The sequence below is a fragment of the Vicia villosa genome, linkage group LG7 (genome assembly GCF_029867415.1).
Source record: "Vicia villosa cultivar HV-30 ecotype Madison, WI linkage group LG7, Vvil1.0, whole genome shotgun sequence".
Taxonomy (NCBI): Eukaryota; Viridiplantae; Streptophyta; class Magnoliopsida; order Fabales; family Fabaceae; genus Vicia; species Vicia villosa.
The window spans coordinates 75,326,153-75,342,741 of NC_081186.1; the positions used below are offsets into that span (position 1 = coordinate 75,326,153).

Genomic DNA, 16,589 nt, shown 5'->3' on the forward strand with positions numbered 1-16,589 from the left:
TATTGGGAAGGCACATTGGAAATATTTGAAGTGAATTATGATATACATAAAAGGTTCCCTAAGTAGCATTCTGGTTAATGGCGGAGCCATGAGTGATGGTGAAGCCAAAGTCGGAAGATTTGTCAACTCTGACTATGCAGGATGCATGGATACTAGAAAATATTTTTCTGGATATGTTTTCACTATGTTTAGTATAACAATTAGTTGGAAAGTTTCTTTTTATTAAATTGTTGCTTTATAAACCACTAAAGCTGAACATATTTTCCTCACTGAAGTTGTGAAAGAAGTATTATGGCTTGAAGGGTTGGTTAATGAACTGAAATTTCTAGGTCAAGTTATCACTTTTAAATATGGTAGTCAAAGTGTCATACATTTATCGAAGAATTCAGCCTATCATGAGAGAACAAAGAACATTGATGTTAGGATGCACTTTGTCAGGGAGAAAATCGTAAGTGGAGAAGTCAAAGTGTAGAAGGTTTCAATAGATCACAATGTTGCAGATATGATCACCAAGTCATTTCCATGTGGCGATTTCTTCCACTATATGAAGCTGATAAAGCCGCATGATGAAAGCTAGTTTGTTCTTTTGTCGTTGTAGAATTCGTTTCAAGGTAGAAATCTGTGATATTTATGATCGAACTCTAGACTCGACAGGAACAACTTCATGGTTCACAGAGTTGTTGTGCATGTTGTAGTCGAAGTTTGATCAAGCATGCAGGTGTCCAAGCTTTGCATGTTGTAGTTGAAGCTTGTTCGTAGCATGCAGTTTTCTAAGTTAGTTTGTTGCTTAAGTTAACTTAGGGCTTAAGTTAGCTTGTAAGTCTATAAATAACTTGCTCTCTCATACTGTTGCTAGAGGGTTAAGGTTGATTGATACTTGCTTGTAATCAATTTTCCATAATTGAAAAATTGAATAAAAAACGATTTTAACTGTTTTTGATTTTTTTTCTTCTTATCTCTCTCTCTCTCTCTCTCTCTCTCTCTCTCTCTCTCTCTCGAATATTGAAGGGTTTTTTGTGTTGGTTCAAAAAAACTCAATCTTTCTCATAATTTTTATTCGTCATGGTGTGACGAATGTCCCAACAAATTTAGTTTAGAATGAAAAGAGTTCTACGTATTTGAATTATTTTTTTTACTATTTTATAAAAAATATATATTCTATTATTGTAGATAAATTTTAAAAATTAAAAAAATTGATACAGCATAACATGAGAGTCACATTATAGTAATTTTATAAATTAATATAGGTTATGTAATAGTTGCAAATGATAATGTAAAATAAATTATACTATTACAAAACTTTCTTTTCAATAAGCAATGATATAAGATATCGCACTAAAGGTGCAACCCTTACAACAAAAACTCTATATAGATTTGAAACAATTTAGTGGTAACTTGTACCAATCGTAGAAGCTAGTTCTAGATGTAACAGTACTACTACTTAACCATCTCCAAGAAAAGAAAAAAATGTTGGAGATAACGGCTTCAAAACTAAAAGTAGCGTTATAAAAAACAATAACATTTCTCATTAGCCAAATGCACCAAATTCGAGCAATCCAAATTGAATTTAGAATAACTATAGAATTGGCTTCCCTCACCTTTTCTTGAATGCGTCCAAATCTTTTGAACTCTTCCAAATTCAACTCGAAATCGTTTCCCAACCAAGCATATATTTTATCCCACACCACTTTCGTAACTTGACATTGAAAAAAGAGGTGTTCCAATGTTTCCGGTTGATGTGAACAAAATAAGCAATCAAGAGAGTTGAGATTAGGTACTCCTCTATTTGCCAAAAGATCCTCTAGAGGAAGTCTATTGATGAAAAATCTCCAAGAAAAAATCTTAACCTTTTTCAGAATGATAGCTTTCCAAATGACTACCAACAAATTGATGGTATTGATTGGCCAAGCTAGATCTTTAGTATTAGACACCAAATGAGACACACTAGCAACCGAGAACACACCGGTAGGATTTAGTTTCCAATGGAAATCATCATGATCAAGAATGTTCGGAACAATGCCATCCAACAACGCTTTTAAATCTCTCAATTGGATGTCAAAAGCCGAAGCTATGCCATTTGTGACGGGAAGGTTACCAAAGAGAACATCAAGATTCCAAGAATGTGCACCGTTGTTCCAAGAGATGACATCGCTAACTTTGCAAAGTTTATTGGTTGAAAGATCGAACAAATACGGGAAGGAAACACAAAGAGTTTGATCACCCAACCAACAACTATGCCAAAAAAGAACAGTATTACCTTTCTTGAAGTCAAAATTGACCCAATCAATGAAGCCTTCAACGAAGTCCTCCTCTTTGGAGGCGTTAAGAATAATGTCTCTCCACCAACTAGAATCGTCCCGATTTAATACTTCCACACAAGATGCTAACACTTTAAATTTCGCGTTTTGATATCTTAAGAGTAGAAATTTACTTCAAATAGCTTTGTCCTCCTTCAAGACTCTCCACTTCCATTTAAGAAGAAGATAATTATTCATTTCACCAACATCTCTAATGCCTAGCCCACCTTTCTCCTTAGGTTTACAAACATTCTCCCACTTCACCCAATGGATACATCTTTTGTTCACATTCCCATTCCACAAGAAGTTACTAAGGAGGCCTCTAATTTCTTGGATGATTTTACTCGGAGCTTTGAAGAAGGAGAGAGTGTAGATTAGAATAGCATTAAGCACCGAACCAATAAGAGTCACCCTTCCGCCGATGGAAATATTTCTACCCTTCCACATTGATAATCTTGATTTGATATTAGAAACCACATCCTTCCATACTCTCCTCTTGCTAGCACCTTCTTCAACCCATATACCAAGAAATTTGAACGGAAAAGTCCCTCTTTTACATGCAAGGAAAAAGTAGCCAAGGTAGAAAGCCACTCACCAATATGAACACCGAATATGTTACTTTTATGGAAATTAATCTTCAATCCGGATGGAAGTTAAAAGCCTCTCAACAACACTTTCATACTCCAAAGATTATCACATGTAGGTTCTCCTATGATTATTGTGTCATCCGCGAATTGTAGAATATCCACAAAGTCTTCTCACTGTATTTGAACGGTTTAAAATCCCCCACCTCCACCGACCTTTTCTTGAGAGCACTAAGACCTTCCATGGCAATGACAAAGAGAAAAGGAGAAATCGGGTCGCCTTGGAGTAATCCTCTTTGGACACTAAACTCCTTGGTAGCACTACCGTTGACCAAAATAGACATATGACTAGTGAAGATGCAAGATTCCATCCATTTCATCCATCTCATCCCAAACCCCTATTCTTCCCATAATCCATCTAAGATAATTCCAAGAAACAGAATCATATGCCTTTTCAAAATCCACTTTAAGTAAAAGACACCCCTCTTCTTTTTTTTGCCCAATCAAGAATCTCATTTACCATTAAAACACCATCCATTATACTCCTACCCAGTACAAAAGCAGTTTGATTAAGCGAAACCAATTTTCCCGCTACACCTCTCATTCTAGCTACCAAAATCTTCGCAAAGATCTTGTAGATACTCCCCACTAGGAAAATAGGATGATACTCGAACAAATCTTGTGGATTCTTTGATTTAGGAATAAGCGCAAGGAATGAAGAAGTGATGGCTTTGACAAGCGTACCTCTAGAATAGAAATCATTACATAACTTCATCAAATCGTCTTTTAGAAGAAGCCAAAACCTTTTGAAGAATTCCAATGAGTATCCATCCGGGCCCAGACTTTTGTTCCCATCACATGACCAAATCACCTCCTTGACCTCTTCTTCGGAAAAAGGTTTTTCAAGATCCATTGATTCTTCAATTGATAAAGAGTTCAAATTAATCCCATGTGGCACCAGTCTAAAGCAAAATTCTTCTTTAAAGAATCCTTCAAAGTGCTTAAAAATGTGATCTTTAATCTCCATAACCTCTTCCAATATTCCCCTCGTAGAGTTGATGGAACATAAGGAATTCCTTCTTCTTCTATATTTTAGAGAATTATGGAAAAAACATGTGTTGTCATCCCCTTCGGTAAGCCAAAGTTGTCTAGATTTAATTCTAAGAAGCCTTTCTTTTTTGTTTAAATTATCCCAAAAATCCTCCGCCACTTTCAACCTTTTCTTAACCACCTCTTCCGGAGCATTACTTGCAAAATAAACAAACAAGTTATCTAAAAAGTGCAATTCTTTCCCATCTTTGTCAATTTTGAGATCTATCCAACCATAGACCGTTTTGTTCCACCAAGAGATCCGACTTTTAAGAGTTTTCAACTTTTCAACCAAGTAATAGTCTCCTCTCCCTTTCATTGTCATTTTGCTCCACTCCTCTTTTACAAAGGTATCGAACTCTTCATGCTTGAACCACAAGTTATTAAACTTAAATGGCTTGGGCCCCCAATTCTTTCTACTATCTTTCAACCAAATAGGAGCATGATCGGATATATCCCTATCGCCTATGTGTTGCCCGTTCACCTTCCACTCTTTTATAAAACTATCCGAAAGAAGAAATCTATCAAGCCTACTCATAACCTTCTCATTACTTTTGAACCAAGTAAACTTGCCACCAATAGTTGGAAGATCCACCAAATCCATTTCCTCAATAAACTCGTTGAAAAATCTAAACTCCCTACGATAACCACTGTTAGACACTCCAAATCTTTCATCTAAAGACGAAATAGCCTTAAAATCTCCCCCAATGCACCAAAACCCTTCAATATTATAATTCTTGAATTCACAAATTTTATTATTCTATTAAAAACTAAATCCCACATTCTTCTTTATTGAACAATTTCGTCAACAATTTTTTTTATCATATACTACACACTCTACTTGTATAAATATGTTTTTATCGAGTTTCTATCTTTCTTTATCTTTATCTTTATCTTTATCTTTATCTATCTCATAAATTAGTTTCTTGCACATCTTTTTCCCTCTAAATTAAACATAATTTTTTTTCTTTGTCTTATTCATTTTTAGCATAAAACAACTATACCTTTCCTTCCAAAAAAATTGTAATTCTAACAAATAATATTTTTTTTATCAGCAGGCTTTTTTTTATCCGTTAAGAAGCAACTGGAACAAAGGAATTATTCCTTAGATCCAATACTAGAAAAACCATCAAACTAAGTTTTTTTTTATGAATTTAGTAAGAATTCAATGTTTTTTCGCTCGTAATTATAACTGACTTGTAATTTTTTTGTTTTGGTCGGATTTTCCCGTCTCTTCGTGTAAACAGGTTAAAGAATCTTTAATTCTCTATTATATAATATCTTGCTTACAAAAATAAATTTAAATTAGAGAGCATCCACATTTAACAATCTGCTTAGTACATAATTGAAACATCCTTAAAACTGTTTACAATTTAAAACTATCAGATCAAAAACAACAAAAAAGCAAATGGAATTTATGCAATCCACAACATTAATTGCTTCAGATTGAATGAGCACCCTTTCAAGGTTTAATTCAAACAAATAATCTTACCATGGTCTAAAAAGAACTTTTCTCTTTACTATCCTCAACGGTTAAAATTAATGAAAAGATAACTAAAACAATAAATTTTAATTGATCTAACACAAAAGTTTACATGAACTCCGCTAAAGGGACAAACACAACATAATGCTAAAGGGATCAATACAACACATTGATATTCGTAAGAGATATTCGATAGTTATGGTTTTATGTAGAGTTTTTACAACTTCATAAGCGTTGAAAACTACTTCATCCGTCCTAAATTATAATGGAAATTCACTTTTTAAATTCACTGAATAATTAATGTATCTGGTATGTATATAGACCAGATACATTAATTATTCAATGAATAAAAAAAGGAAATTTCTCTTATAATTTGGAACAAAGGGAGTACATAATTATTTATAGAAGGGTCATGGTAACGAGTGTCCCACGGACACTCTTTAAGCATTTTATATAAAAAATATTCCTTAAATAAATAAATTATTTCAATTTTCAATGCATTGAATACAAATAATTTTAATAAAACAAAATTTGTTATTCCTTAAATAAGTCAGATATTTCCATTTTTAAAATATTAAATATAAATATTACTTAACTTTTTAAACTCTTAATCAGTGTCCCTAAGACACTAATTAGCATTTTCCTTTATTAGAAAAGCATGAGCTTTGTGCACTATAAAGAGTTAACATCATATTCAGTGTTTTACATGCAAAGGAGAAAAATATGGCTAAAACTATTAAGTTTATTTATTGCATAATTCTTTACCTTTTCTTGTTCCCCGTCGTAGTGAAAATTGGAAGTGGTGAGCCATTTTTTCTTCCTTTTTAAATTTTATTCTTTACTTCTTCTTTTTTTTTGTACACAATCTTATATCATTTCATAATAACTTCGTATTATTATCTTTACTTTTCATTGTAGCATATAGTTGTGAAGTTGATGAAGATTGTCCACGAAGTGCGAACGTGTTTTATGTTATCAAGTGCATTGGTAACATGTGTGAACGAAGTACAAAACATTTCTGATTCTACGAGTACTAGACCTGGGAGAGTACAAAATGTGTGATAGAATATTTCTAAAGCTTTCGATTAGTTTTTGTAATGACACTTAATAATTGTTTTTTAATTTTCCTATTTCCATAAACCCTTTGTATTATGATTTTCTACTCTAAGATAATGACCCAAAAACAAAGAGTTTGTTTGTTTTTATTTCTCTGGATTTTCCATAAACCATTATATATTTTTCCTAATAGTTTTTATTTATTTATTTTTATATATTTGGCTTCTCAACAATTTCACTTTAAATCCGCCACTATATTATCATGGTGTCTAATTCAGAAACTTCACAACTTATTTCCATCCCCACCACATATTAGAAAAAAATTAATGGTCAAGTTTGAAAATAACTTTTACCTTCAAAATTAATGGTTAAGTTTGAAAATAACTTTTACCTTCAAAGCCTATATTTTTACTTTTATGTCATAATTCAATTTATATTTTCTTACCTTTTAATTAGTTTTAAGGGCCAGAAGCTATGCCAAAAACAAATTACACTTTGTCATTAAATATCTAAACCTTGGTAATTTGTTTTTGTTTTACTATATCTTATGTATTTGATTTGCTATAATTTTTAAATTCTGTACTAATACTATAACACCTTTTGTGCTATGATATGCCAACACTTACCAATTTGTCATTAATTGATTCTAAACTATTATTGTCTTCTAAATACATATCCTAATCAATTGGAAATGTAATATTTGCTGATATTTCTAGTACTTTAGGAGAATTAAAGTGAATATGGTACCACTAGCTTTTTTTTTTCTTGGTACCACTAGCTTTGGAGATGTAATTGTAATTTCATGCTGCATGGATGCCATGTGCACAAAATATTTAATAACTCAACAAGACTATAATAGTACCATACAAGTTTTGTGGTGCATGAACGTAACGTGGACAAAAGGGTTAGTAATTCTTGAAGAGAAAAATGTTACTCCCTCTGTCTCATAATAAGTATCTCATTTGCAGTTTTTCCTTGTCTCAAATTAATTGTCCATTTACAATTTCAAAGCATCAATCATTATTATTTTTCCACTATTATACCCCTATTTATTAACTTTCACGTTATTCAACTACTATTAATAGGGATATTCTAGTAAATGACATTAACTTTTTTACTAAAACCAACACATCCAATCATTTTCTTAAAAACCGCACATTACTCAAATGGGACACTTATTATGAGACGGAGGGAGTATCATACACAAGTTTTGAGGTGTATGCATGGATGTCCTTGGGAAGGTTAAAATTATTTTGGAGAGCATATGCATGGAAGCCATGTGCAAAACCATCCCATCCACTTGGAGGAATCAATAATGAACTATACTACAAATTTACATGCAACTAGTTACTCCATGAAGTCTATATAAAGTGGATTTTGTAACACTATTATATACACTCACTAAGCTTTAAACAATTATCATTTCTTCATCGCCAGTCAAATGGAGTTTGCACATCTCACTGTTTTATCTCTCTTTTGTGTAAGCTAAATATTTTCTAGTCTGCAAGACGTAATTTATATGTGGTTCTTATTCCAAATTATCGTGAATTTTTTTTTATAATACATGAATATTTTATGTAGTTGGCTTTCGTGGGAATCACTGCAACATCATCGGGAGAAGATTACTGGCAATCGATTTGGCCTAACACTCCTTTGCCAAAGACTTTCTCCGATCTTTTAATTCCTAGTTAGTAATTTCAATTATAAATATTCACATCTTTATGATAATTGAATTTAACCCTAATTAATCTTAGAAAAAAACATATTTTTAATCAAATATATGTATACTCAGAATTATTGTGTATATTTTTCTCATTTCATTATTTGTCGAGATATATTTAACTTAATTTTTCTTTTAAAATTAACATTAGAATATCTCATTTAAATCAGTGCCTCATAATAAAATTATGTAGCATGATTTAAGAACTAATCATTTTGGTCTTTAATGTGGCAGATGGAAAAACTAACAGTCTACCCATCAAAGCGGAAGAATTGAACCAATACTCGACGCTCTTTTTTCCACACGACCTTCACCCTGGAAAAATTTTCAACTTGGGTAACACTCATTATGTAGGAAATATAATACGACCATTCACAAAATCAAGACAAGGAGTCACAGATTCTATATGGCTGGCAAACAAAGAGAAACAAAGTCTTGAGGACTTTTGTTATAGTCCAACTGCTATAGCAGAACACAAACATTGTGTATTTTCCTTGAAATCGATGATTGACCAAGTCATTTCACATTTTGGATCGACAGAGATTAAGGCAATTTCAAGTAACTTTGCTGAAAATCAAGACCAATATATTGTGGAAGAAGTGGAAAAGGTTGGAGAAAATGCAGTGATGTGTCATAGATTGAATTTTGAAAAAGTAGTATTCAATTGCCATCAAGTGCGGGACACAACCGCTTATGTGGTCTCATTAGTAGCCTCCGATGGAACTAAAACTAAGGCTTTAACAGTCTGTCACCATGACACAAGAGGTATGAATCCTGAGTTGCTTTATGAAGCACTCGAAGTTACTCCTGGAACCGTTCCTGTTTGCCATTTCATTGGCAATAAAGCTGCTGCATGGGTACCAAATCATACCGTGGACAATCTTTGTGTCAGCTAGATGTTAAATAGTTATGCACTCATCTCTCATTCAATAATTTCATCATGTTTGTAACTTGAGGATTTTCATCTTCGTTAGACTCTCATGTTAGAAAGGACATGTTTTAAAAATAATACATGTTTTGAGAGAGAACTGTGATGTGCAAGAACCAGATCATATGTATATTAAATAAAATAAGTTAGAACTATGGGTGTATCATGGTACTTAATGGTATCTTAGTAACCTATGGCCAGATGTATGTTTGAAATTTATAATAAAAAAAGTATGTTGTGTTTGAATTAATATATTGTTGACATATGTGCCTTAAAAGATTACAAACAAGGTTAGGTAAACTTTCATACTTATTAAATTATAATTGGTTAGAAAAGTTTGATAAGAGTTGCAATACTAATGAAACTATATCATCTTTCAGCTAAAAATAAGAGATTATGATACATCAAGATTTATATTTTATAATATGAAATGAGTGTTGTAATTATTAAGTAACAAAGAGATTAATTAAATATTAATAATTGTTGTGTTTCGACAATAATTTGACACTTTGTATATATCTAGAAAAATAATAATACGACACCTTACAAATGAGCAAGTGAGTATTAAATGTTTAGGAAAGAATCTTACAGAGCTAAGAGTGTCTTAGTTTATACGATGCAACAACGAAGTTACGGTATTGACTGTTGGTTCCGGGTAAAGGCGCAAAAAACTTGATCAGTGCGCAAGCGCACGAAAATATCAAAGTAATATCAAATATTTTCGAACCCACAGAGATCAATATCAATCTATTGTAATCTATTGTCTCTTTGTAAAGCTAAGGCTAATGAATGATTGATTAAGGGGGAACTAAGAACTAAAACTGAAATAAAATAATGGTTAAAATGAATTGTAAGAAAAGAGAGATCAGAATGTGTATTCCGCGTACGTCGGAGACTTTGTAATCTATTGTAATCTATTTTTGACATTTTTGGCTTTTAAAAATGTCAAAAATATATTTAGTAGAAAATATTAGCTTAAAGACTAAACCTCCCACTCTCTTGGTTTTGAATAAAGTCACGCTCTTTAACTGTAGGATTTTTCTCTTGTTCGCCCACTTAAATCAAGGAACGGGGTTTGAAAACTAAACAAGTTCTAATTAATCCCAAAGCGCTCTCGCTGTGTTTAAGATTTATGCCTAGTTTTTACTGTCTGGTTCGACCCCCACGCTCTCGCAGTGCCGGTTCGAACCTTAACAGATCTCTCACTCTCGTGACGAAATCGTGGTAGTTAATCTTTCACTCTCGTAACAAGGTTACCTAAATTAATATTAAAAACATAAACCAAAACATAACTTTATAATGATAATTAAGCCAACACAATAAGTACCGAGTCCCGTCGGAGACGACGGTCCTCACATACCGGATTCAAAATAATTTAGCAAAACATATCACTAGATGAAAATTCATTAAATATAACAATTGCAATTACGACAAACATGGCAATTAAAATAACAATAATAATTATAAAGCAATAAATATGAACCTGAAGAAGAGAGAAATAAAGAAACTTGAATTTAACTTCAATTATGTCAGCAACCTTAGATCCATGTGTTACATAAATTATAGGCCTAATATTAATGGTGTGGTAGTTCCTCAATGTGAGAAACTATCACTGTTACAAATGTAATTTTTTCCCTAAAATCTATGAACAGCGCTTCCGCGCACAAACTTGGATACCAAAAATGTGATTCCAAGGTCTATTTAAAGGAGGGATTTCCTTTTCTAACTCCCCTAGATCATGCGTGAGTAGTGGATAAAATGGGAGAAACCTCCAAAGTAGTGTTGTTAGTGGGCAGTTACTTTTCTGGACTTGTTGTAACTTCCATTATGAGAAATCAGAAGTCGTGGCTAAGTGGAGATTTTTCTCGGGAGACTTGGTTGATTTTAGAAAATATAGGAGGGGATCGTTCCTTCTAGCATGTCTCTTATGACGTGAGAAAACCACGTATTTAAATTATAGATATTTGGAGTTGTGTCGGTCGTAATGCAATGTGTGCCGAGGGGCACACATAACTTGGAGCTGTGCCGACCAGCAGGAAGGCTGTGACGAGCATCACAATCTTCTGTCATGTATTTTCTTCTATTTCTGCTACAGAGATACCATTTGCAAGCCATTTCTTCTTTTCTTCTCATGCAAGCTTGGTTGAATCAAACTACCTAATATACAATAGAAATACAAGCATAATATGACAAATAAATAAAAACGATACTAAAAAAGCACGCGAGTCGAGTTGAATAAATGATATAATTTCGCATTATCAACCATAAACCACTTAAAAATAAAAATAAAATATAAAATACAGTAACTAGGATTTGAAGAGAACTACCACGTATATATTCCCTCGGTTTCGATAATAATTGAATGCATAAGTTGTTTATATTTAAAAATAAATAAATAAATAAATAATGGCACTCCAGGGAATATACCTTGAATATTGGTGGATCGAGGTGAAAGCTTCGATATAAAAAATATTTTTGTAGTTGTGAAAGATGAAATGATTGATCAAAGTCGAAAGAGAACATGATACAAGTTCATTGATTGCTCCAATACCATATTAAGAAATAAAAAATGAACATGATGAAGAAGTGAATACTCAGTAATTTGAAACTATTACAAGGTTCGTTTATATATACAATCAATTGCTTCCACCACAAGCTACCTTGTATAGTCTACACCATGTAATATAAAAATTCTAGTAACACACGCTCGATGTCAAACTGGATGTTATGACATCCACAATTATGCAGCACAGACAGTAATAACAAAACAACATAAAACAGTAAAGAACACACATAATTGTTTACCCAGTTCGGTTCAAACAACCTACTCGGGGGGCTACCAAGCCAGGGATGAAGTTCACTATCAGTAGTATTAATTCAAAGCTAAACTCCCCCCGTTTACAACTTCTCACTTAATCACTACCCAATGACCCTTCTACCTAGGTTCTACCTAGATATGGCTCCATTCCACCTCCCCTCAATCACATCATTGATTACACATACACGATAAACAATTACAGATAGAAGACACATTTCAAAAACACACCTTGATCTGCTTAAAAGCTTCAATCAAGAGACACACACTCGTGCTTAAAAGCTTAGAGTGACACAATAAAAACACAAACTAATTCCAATGCAATCATCAAGGATAATAGCGTGGATCACAAGAGACAGTTAGAGAACAACAGTTCTTCACAATACACAATCTTTTGTATGCGTTCCAAATTAGGATTGCAGTTCTTTTTATATGCAGTCTTGGGCCTTGGGATTTTTAAGAAACACATTAGGGTTAACAAAGTTAACCTAATTCACACGCCAACTGTCGGTTACACAATGTGCTGTCAGTGGGATCTTCTGAATGAAATTTGCAGCACTCAATAAAAAATTTTCTAAACAGATAAAAGTGATAAATCAGGAAACATAATTAATAAACACTAACAGCTCCAGCTGTCACACATGGATGTCATGACATCGATCATGACATTCACTACACAACCTGTATTAGCTCCACACGTATATGCAACCTGCATATACACAATCAACCAGATATGTTTTACCAATAATGCAGCCAACATGCAAACACCTTCATAATAACTTGAATAACAAGTAACTACTCTAACAACTTCTCTAACCAATTTCAAACTAAATGAAAGTTAGTTATTTTGTTGTAACTAACTAATACAACTCTATTGACTTCATAGCTTTAATCTCCAACCTGCTCTAAAGCATTAGTACTACTTTTATCTTCTATGAACTTTAATATAAATCAAAAGTGATTATTGAGTTGAAATGATTGCTTCTAATATGGATTTCTTAACCAATTTAATATATGGAAGCTTACGTGCAAGTAGACTATCCGTGGAGTTTTTTTAGAGCCTTTAAGATGAGGGTTGGGACTCATATTTGATAGAAAGTAGAATTATATAATTTAAGTTAGTTTATTAGTTATAATCTTAATATATTTTAGTTGGGCTTTTCAATTATTTTTTAAGAGGCATTTAGTGTTTAAGTCTTTTGTGAGATTATCCATTAGTGACATTATATAATGTAGTGTCTTTGACACATTTGGGATATCAAAGAAATCAATGAAGTTTATTTTATCTTTTATTTTTCCTCTCCTAGCTCTTTGTATTCTTCCCCTTTTAGTGTAGAAATTTAAAACTTTCTTAGGGTTTTGGTAGTGTTCTCTTTTTGAGTCTATCAATTGGTGCTTTCATCGAGAGATCTCACTTTCGCTTGAATTCATGACACTATTATGGTTTGATAGGAAAGAAGATGCATATTGGTGAATGCTTTGTTTTGATAAATTTTTCAAGGAGCATAAAATACCATAGTCATGAAAGGTTTTGAAAGTTGTTGGAGTGTTGAAAGGTTCTTCTCTTGAATGGTGGATATGGTGGTCTCGTATTCATCATAGATCTACTTGGGATACCCTTACCACAACACTGTTATGGCACTTTAAACCAGAATGCCGAGAAATTTTACCACTGTTGGATGAGGAAGAGGAACCAGATCTGGTTATCCAACCAACTCATATGGTTGAAGTTAACCACAAACAAAACCATTATATAGATGACATTAAAGAGGAAGAAGATGTGATGGAAAATCTGGATTCAATGAAGTTCATCAAGGAAACTTCTGTTCATGAAGATTTTCCTGCTGAATCTCGAGTTGTTAGTGAAAGGGTTCAAATTCCTTTTCCAAATTTGAATCAACAACTAATTTTAGATCCGATTGCAACTAAAACGCTTGTTTTGATCTTAACCCCATCCAACATCGATTCAGAGCTCCTTCTCAACAACGTTGATAATGTGAAATCTGAGTTCCTTTTTCCAGAACAAGTTATTGGTGAAGAACAAAGAGCAACAACAGCTTTTTTGCTACCACCTCCAAAGCCACCAGATCCTACTTTTGACTTTGTTGTTGAACAACAAAGAGGTAAAAACAATGTTTCAGTAGAAACCCTTCTCCCAAATCTAACTCTGAAGCCATCTGAGTCTTGCGTCTTCAAGGAAATAAGAGAGGGGAATAATGATACCTATATGGTTTTTAAGTTATCGATTTCTAGTCTATTACCACTAACATCGATACCTAATCAACCTTTCGTAACTCCGTCAGTGCTTTCAGCAACAACAACTTTGTTGCGACCTTCTTCAAAATCGCCAGATCTTCCATGGAAACCACTGTTACAAACACCACCTCTAATTTCGGTTTTGCCACCACCACCATATTTATCAGATACACTTTTAACATTCTCACATTCACCACCAAATAGAGTTTCGATTCCATCATCACAAGCTCTACCGCCGCTAAAACCACCTGATTCAATCCTGGTACCAGTCATGCTGCTACCACTTGAACCAACTCTCCACCTATTTGTTAAAATGCCTTCCTCTATTTTAGAAAGTCATGAGCTTCTGAGAAACTACTCACGGAACCTTTCGTTGTCCTCTCTCCGAACTCTTAGTCTGCTCATAATGCATACAGAAAACGAAGTTGAAGTGAGAAGAGTATTCAGTGGGGTAAGATGCAACCGAATAGTCACCAATGTTTCTTGTGGTGCTTCCGATTTAGTCTCTTTTGGTGCTCAAAACATATTTTCCATTTTCTCCCCTAAGAGTGCTCAAATTTTAACCACTCTTCCTAGTCACAAAGCAGTTGTGAATTTCACTCATTGGCTTCCAACAAGTAAATTCCTAATTAAAGCCAAAGAATGTGAGCAACATTATTTGTTATCTAGAGATGCAGATGATGCAGTTATTTTCTGGGAATTGTTACTTGTAAATGAGAAATGGAGGCAACTGTCACAAGAACAACAATCACTCTTCTCAAAATTAAAACTCAATAGAAAATCAACAATGAGTTCTTCTGTGATGAGAAAGCTTGATGTAGTTTCTCCGGTTCCCTCCGATATTGATATTGCTAACTTCGTTCAACTGGTTCACATCGATGAAATTGCGAAGAATCATAATCTTACTCCCAATCATTACAACATTTACGGAAAATATAAGGCCAAGGTTTTGTTGTCGGTTTTGGATGATTTGAAAGAATCGAAAAATGGATATTATGTTGTGGTTGGAGGTATTACTCCAACTCCTCTTGGTGAAGGTAAATCTACTACTATTGTTGGTCTTTGTCAAGCTTTAGGTGCTTTTCTTGATAAAAAGGTGATCACACGCATTCGTCAACCATCACAAGGACCTACTTTGGGAATCAAAGGAGGTGCAACTTGTGGTTGTTATAGCCAAGTGATTCCCATGGATGAATTCAATCTTCACCTAACAGGAGATATCCATGCTATAACTGCAACAAACAACCTTCTAGCAATTGCAATTGATGCCCAGATTTTCCATGAATCAACGCAATCAGATAAAGCTCTTTTCAATCAGTTATGCCCTGCAAATAAAGAAGAAAAAATGAGCTTTAATGATGTCATGTTTAGGTGTCTCAAGAAACCTGGCATTTCAAATCCAGATGAACTTACACTAGAAGAAGTAACTAAATTTGCTAGACTTGATATTGACCCTGATTCTATTACATGGAGTTGAGTAATGGACATCAATGACCGGTTCCTAAGGAAAATTTATGTTGGTCAGGGACCTGATGGGAAAGGAATGGTAAGAGAAATTGCATTTTATATTTATGTTACTAGATAGATAATGGTTATTTTGGCATTGACAATATCCCTTGCTGATATGCGCGAGAGGCTTTGGGAATGGTAATTGGAAATAGCAAGAGTGGTGACCCTGTAACTGCTGATGATTTAGGTGTTGGAGATGGGATTCCACCATTTATGGATTTCAAATATGATTCTAATATTAGTGTGTAACTTCTAATGAAATTGCTTCGGCATACATATATAAAAGCTATAATTATGCTGGAACAAGGTGACTCACAACATGTCCCTCCTTGTGATACTCTTGGTGTTGTTTTCCTTGTTAGTGACATGGATGATCCTAGATATCATATGAACCAAGTTGACAAGAACTATAATTTGGATTATTATTGTGCAAACTCTAAGATGTTGACTAATAAAGAATACATTCATCTACCAATTTTTATTTGTGGGAGTTTATTTTAAAACCTTGAGGACAAGTTTCAAGCGAACCCGGCGACAATGATAGAGAGTAGAATTATATAATTTAAGTTAGTTTATTAGTATTAATCTTAATATATTTTAGTTGGGCTTCTCAATTATTATTTAAGGGGTCTTTTAGTGTTTAGGTCTTTTGTAAGATTATCCATTAGTGACATTATATAATTTAGTGTCTTTGACACATTTGAGATATCAAAGAAATCAATGAAGTTTATTTTATCTTTTATTTTTCCTCTCCTAGCTTTTTGTGTTCTGCCCCTTTTAGTGTAGAAATTTAAAACTTGTTAGGGTTTTGGTAGTGTTCTTATTTAGAGTCTATCAATATTCATATACATT

The 16,589-nt window shown here is 33.4% G+C and overlaps 2 protein-coding genes, 1 long non-coding RNA gene and 1 pseudogene across 3 annotated transcripts; 3 read left to right on the forward strand and 1 right to left on the reverse strand.

Moving 5' to 3' along the window:
- Window positions 1-1,364: 1,364 nt before the first annotated feature.
- LOC131619364 (uncharacterized) lies at window positions 1,365-4,574 on the reverse strand. The gene is made up of 4 exons (XM_058890468.1): window positions 3,402-4,574; window positions 3,098-3,279; window positions 2,501-2,847; window positions 1,365-2,389 (listed from the first exon to the last, which is right to left on the reverse strand). Exons 1-4 carry the CDS (start codon window positions 4,572-4,574, stop codon window positions 1,365-1,367), a joined length of 2,727 nt encoding a protein of 908 aa, XP_058746451.1.
- Window positions 4,575-6,140: 1,566 nt separating this feature from the next.
- Window positions 6,141-6,658, forward strand: LOC131617485 (uncharacterized). Its single transcript, XR_009288593.1, has 2 exons — window positions 6,141-6,255; window positions 6,372-6,658. It is a non-coding gene; the product is annotated as an uncharacterized LOC131617485 (long non-coding RNA).
- Window positions 6,659-7,831: 1,173 nt separating this feature from the next.
- On the forward strand, window positions 7,832-9,407 carry LOC131620863 (embryonic abundant protein VF30.1-like). The gene is made up of 3 exons (XM_058892039.1): window positions 7,832-7,989; window positions 8,091-8,196; window positions 8,464-9,407. Exons 1-3 carry the CDS (start codon window positions 7,951-7,953, stop codon window positions 9,123-9,125), a joined length of 807 nt encoding a protein of 268 aa, XP_058748022.1. The 5' UTR covers window positions 7,832-7,950; the 3' UTR covers window positions 9,126-9,407.
- A 5,573-nt stretch (window positions 9,408-14,980) lies between these two features.
- LOC131619365 (formate--tetrahydrofolate ligase-like) lies at window positions 14,981-15,986 on the forward strand (annotated as a pseudogene).
- Window positions 15,987-16,589: the final 603 nt, after the last annotated feature.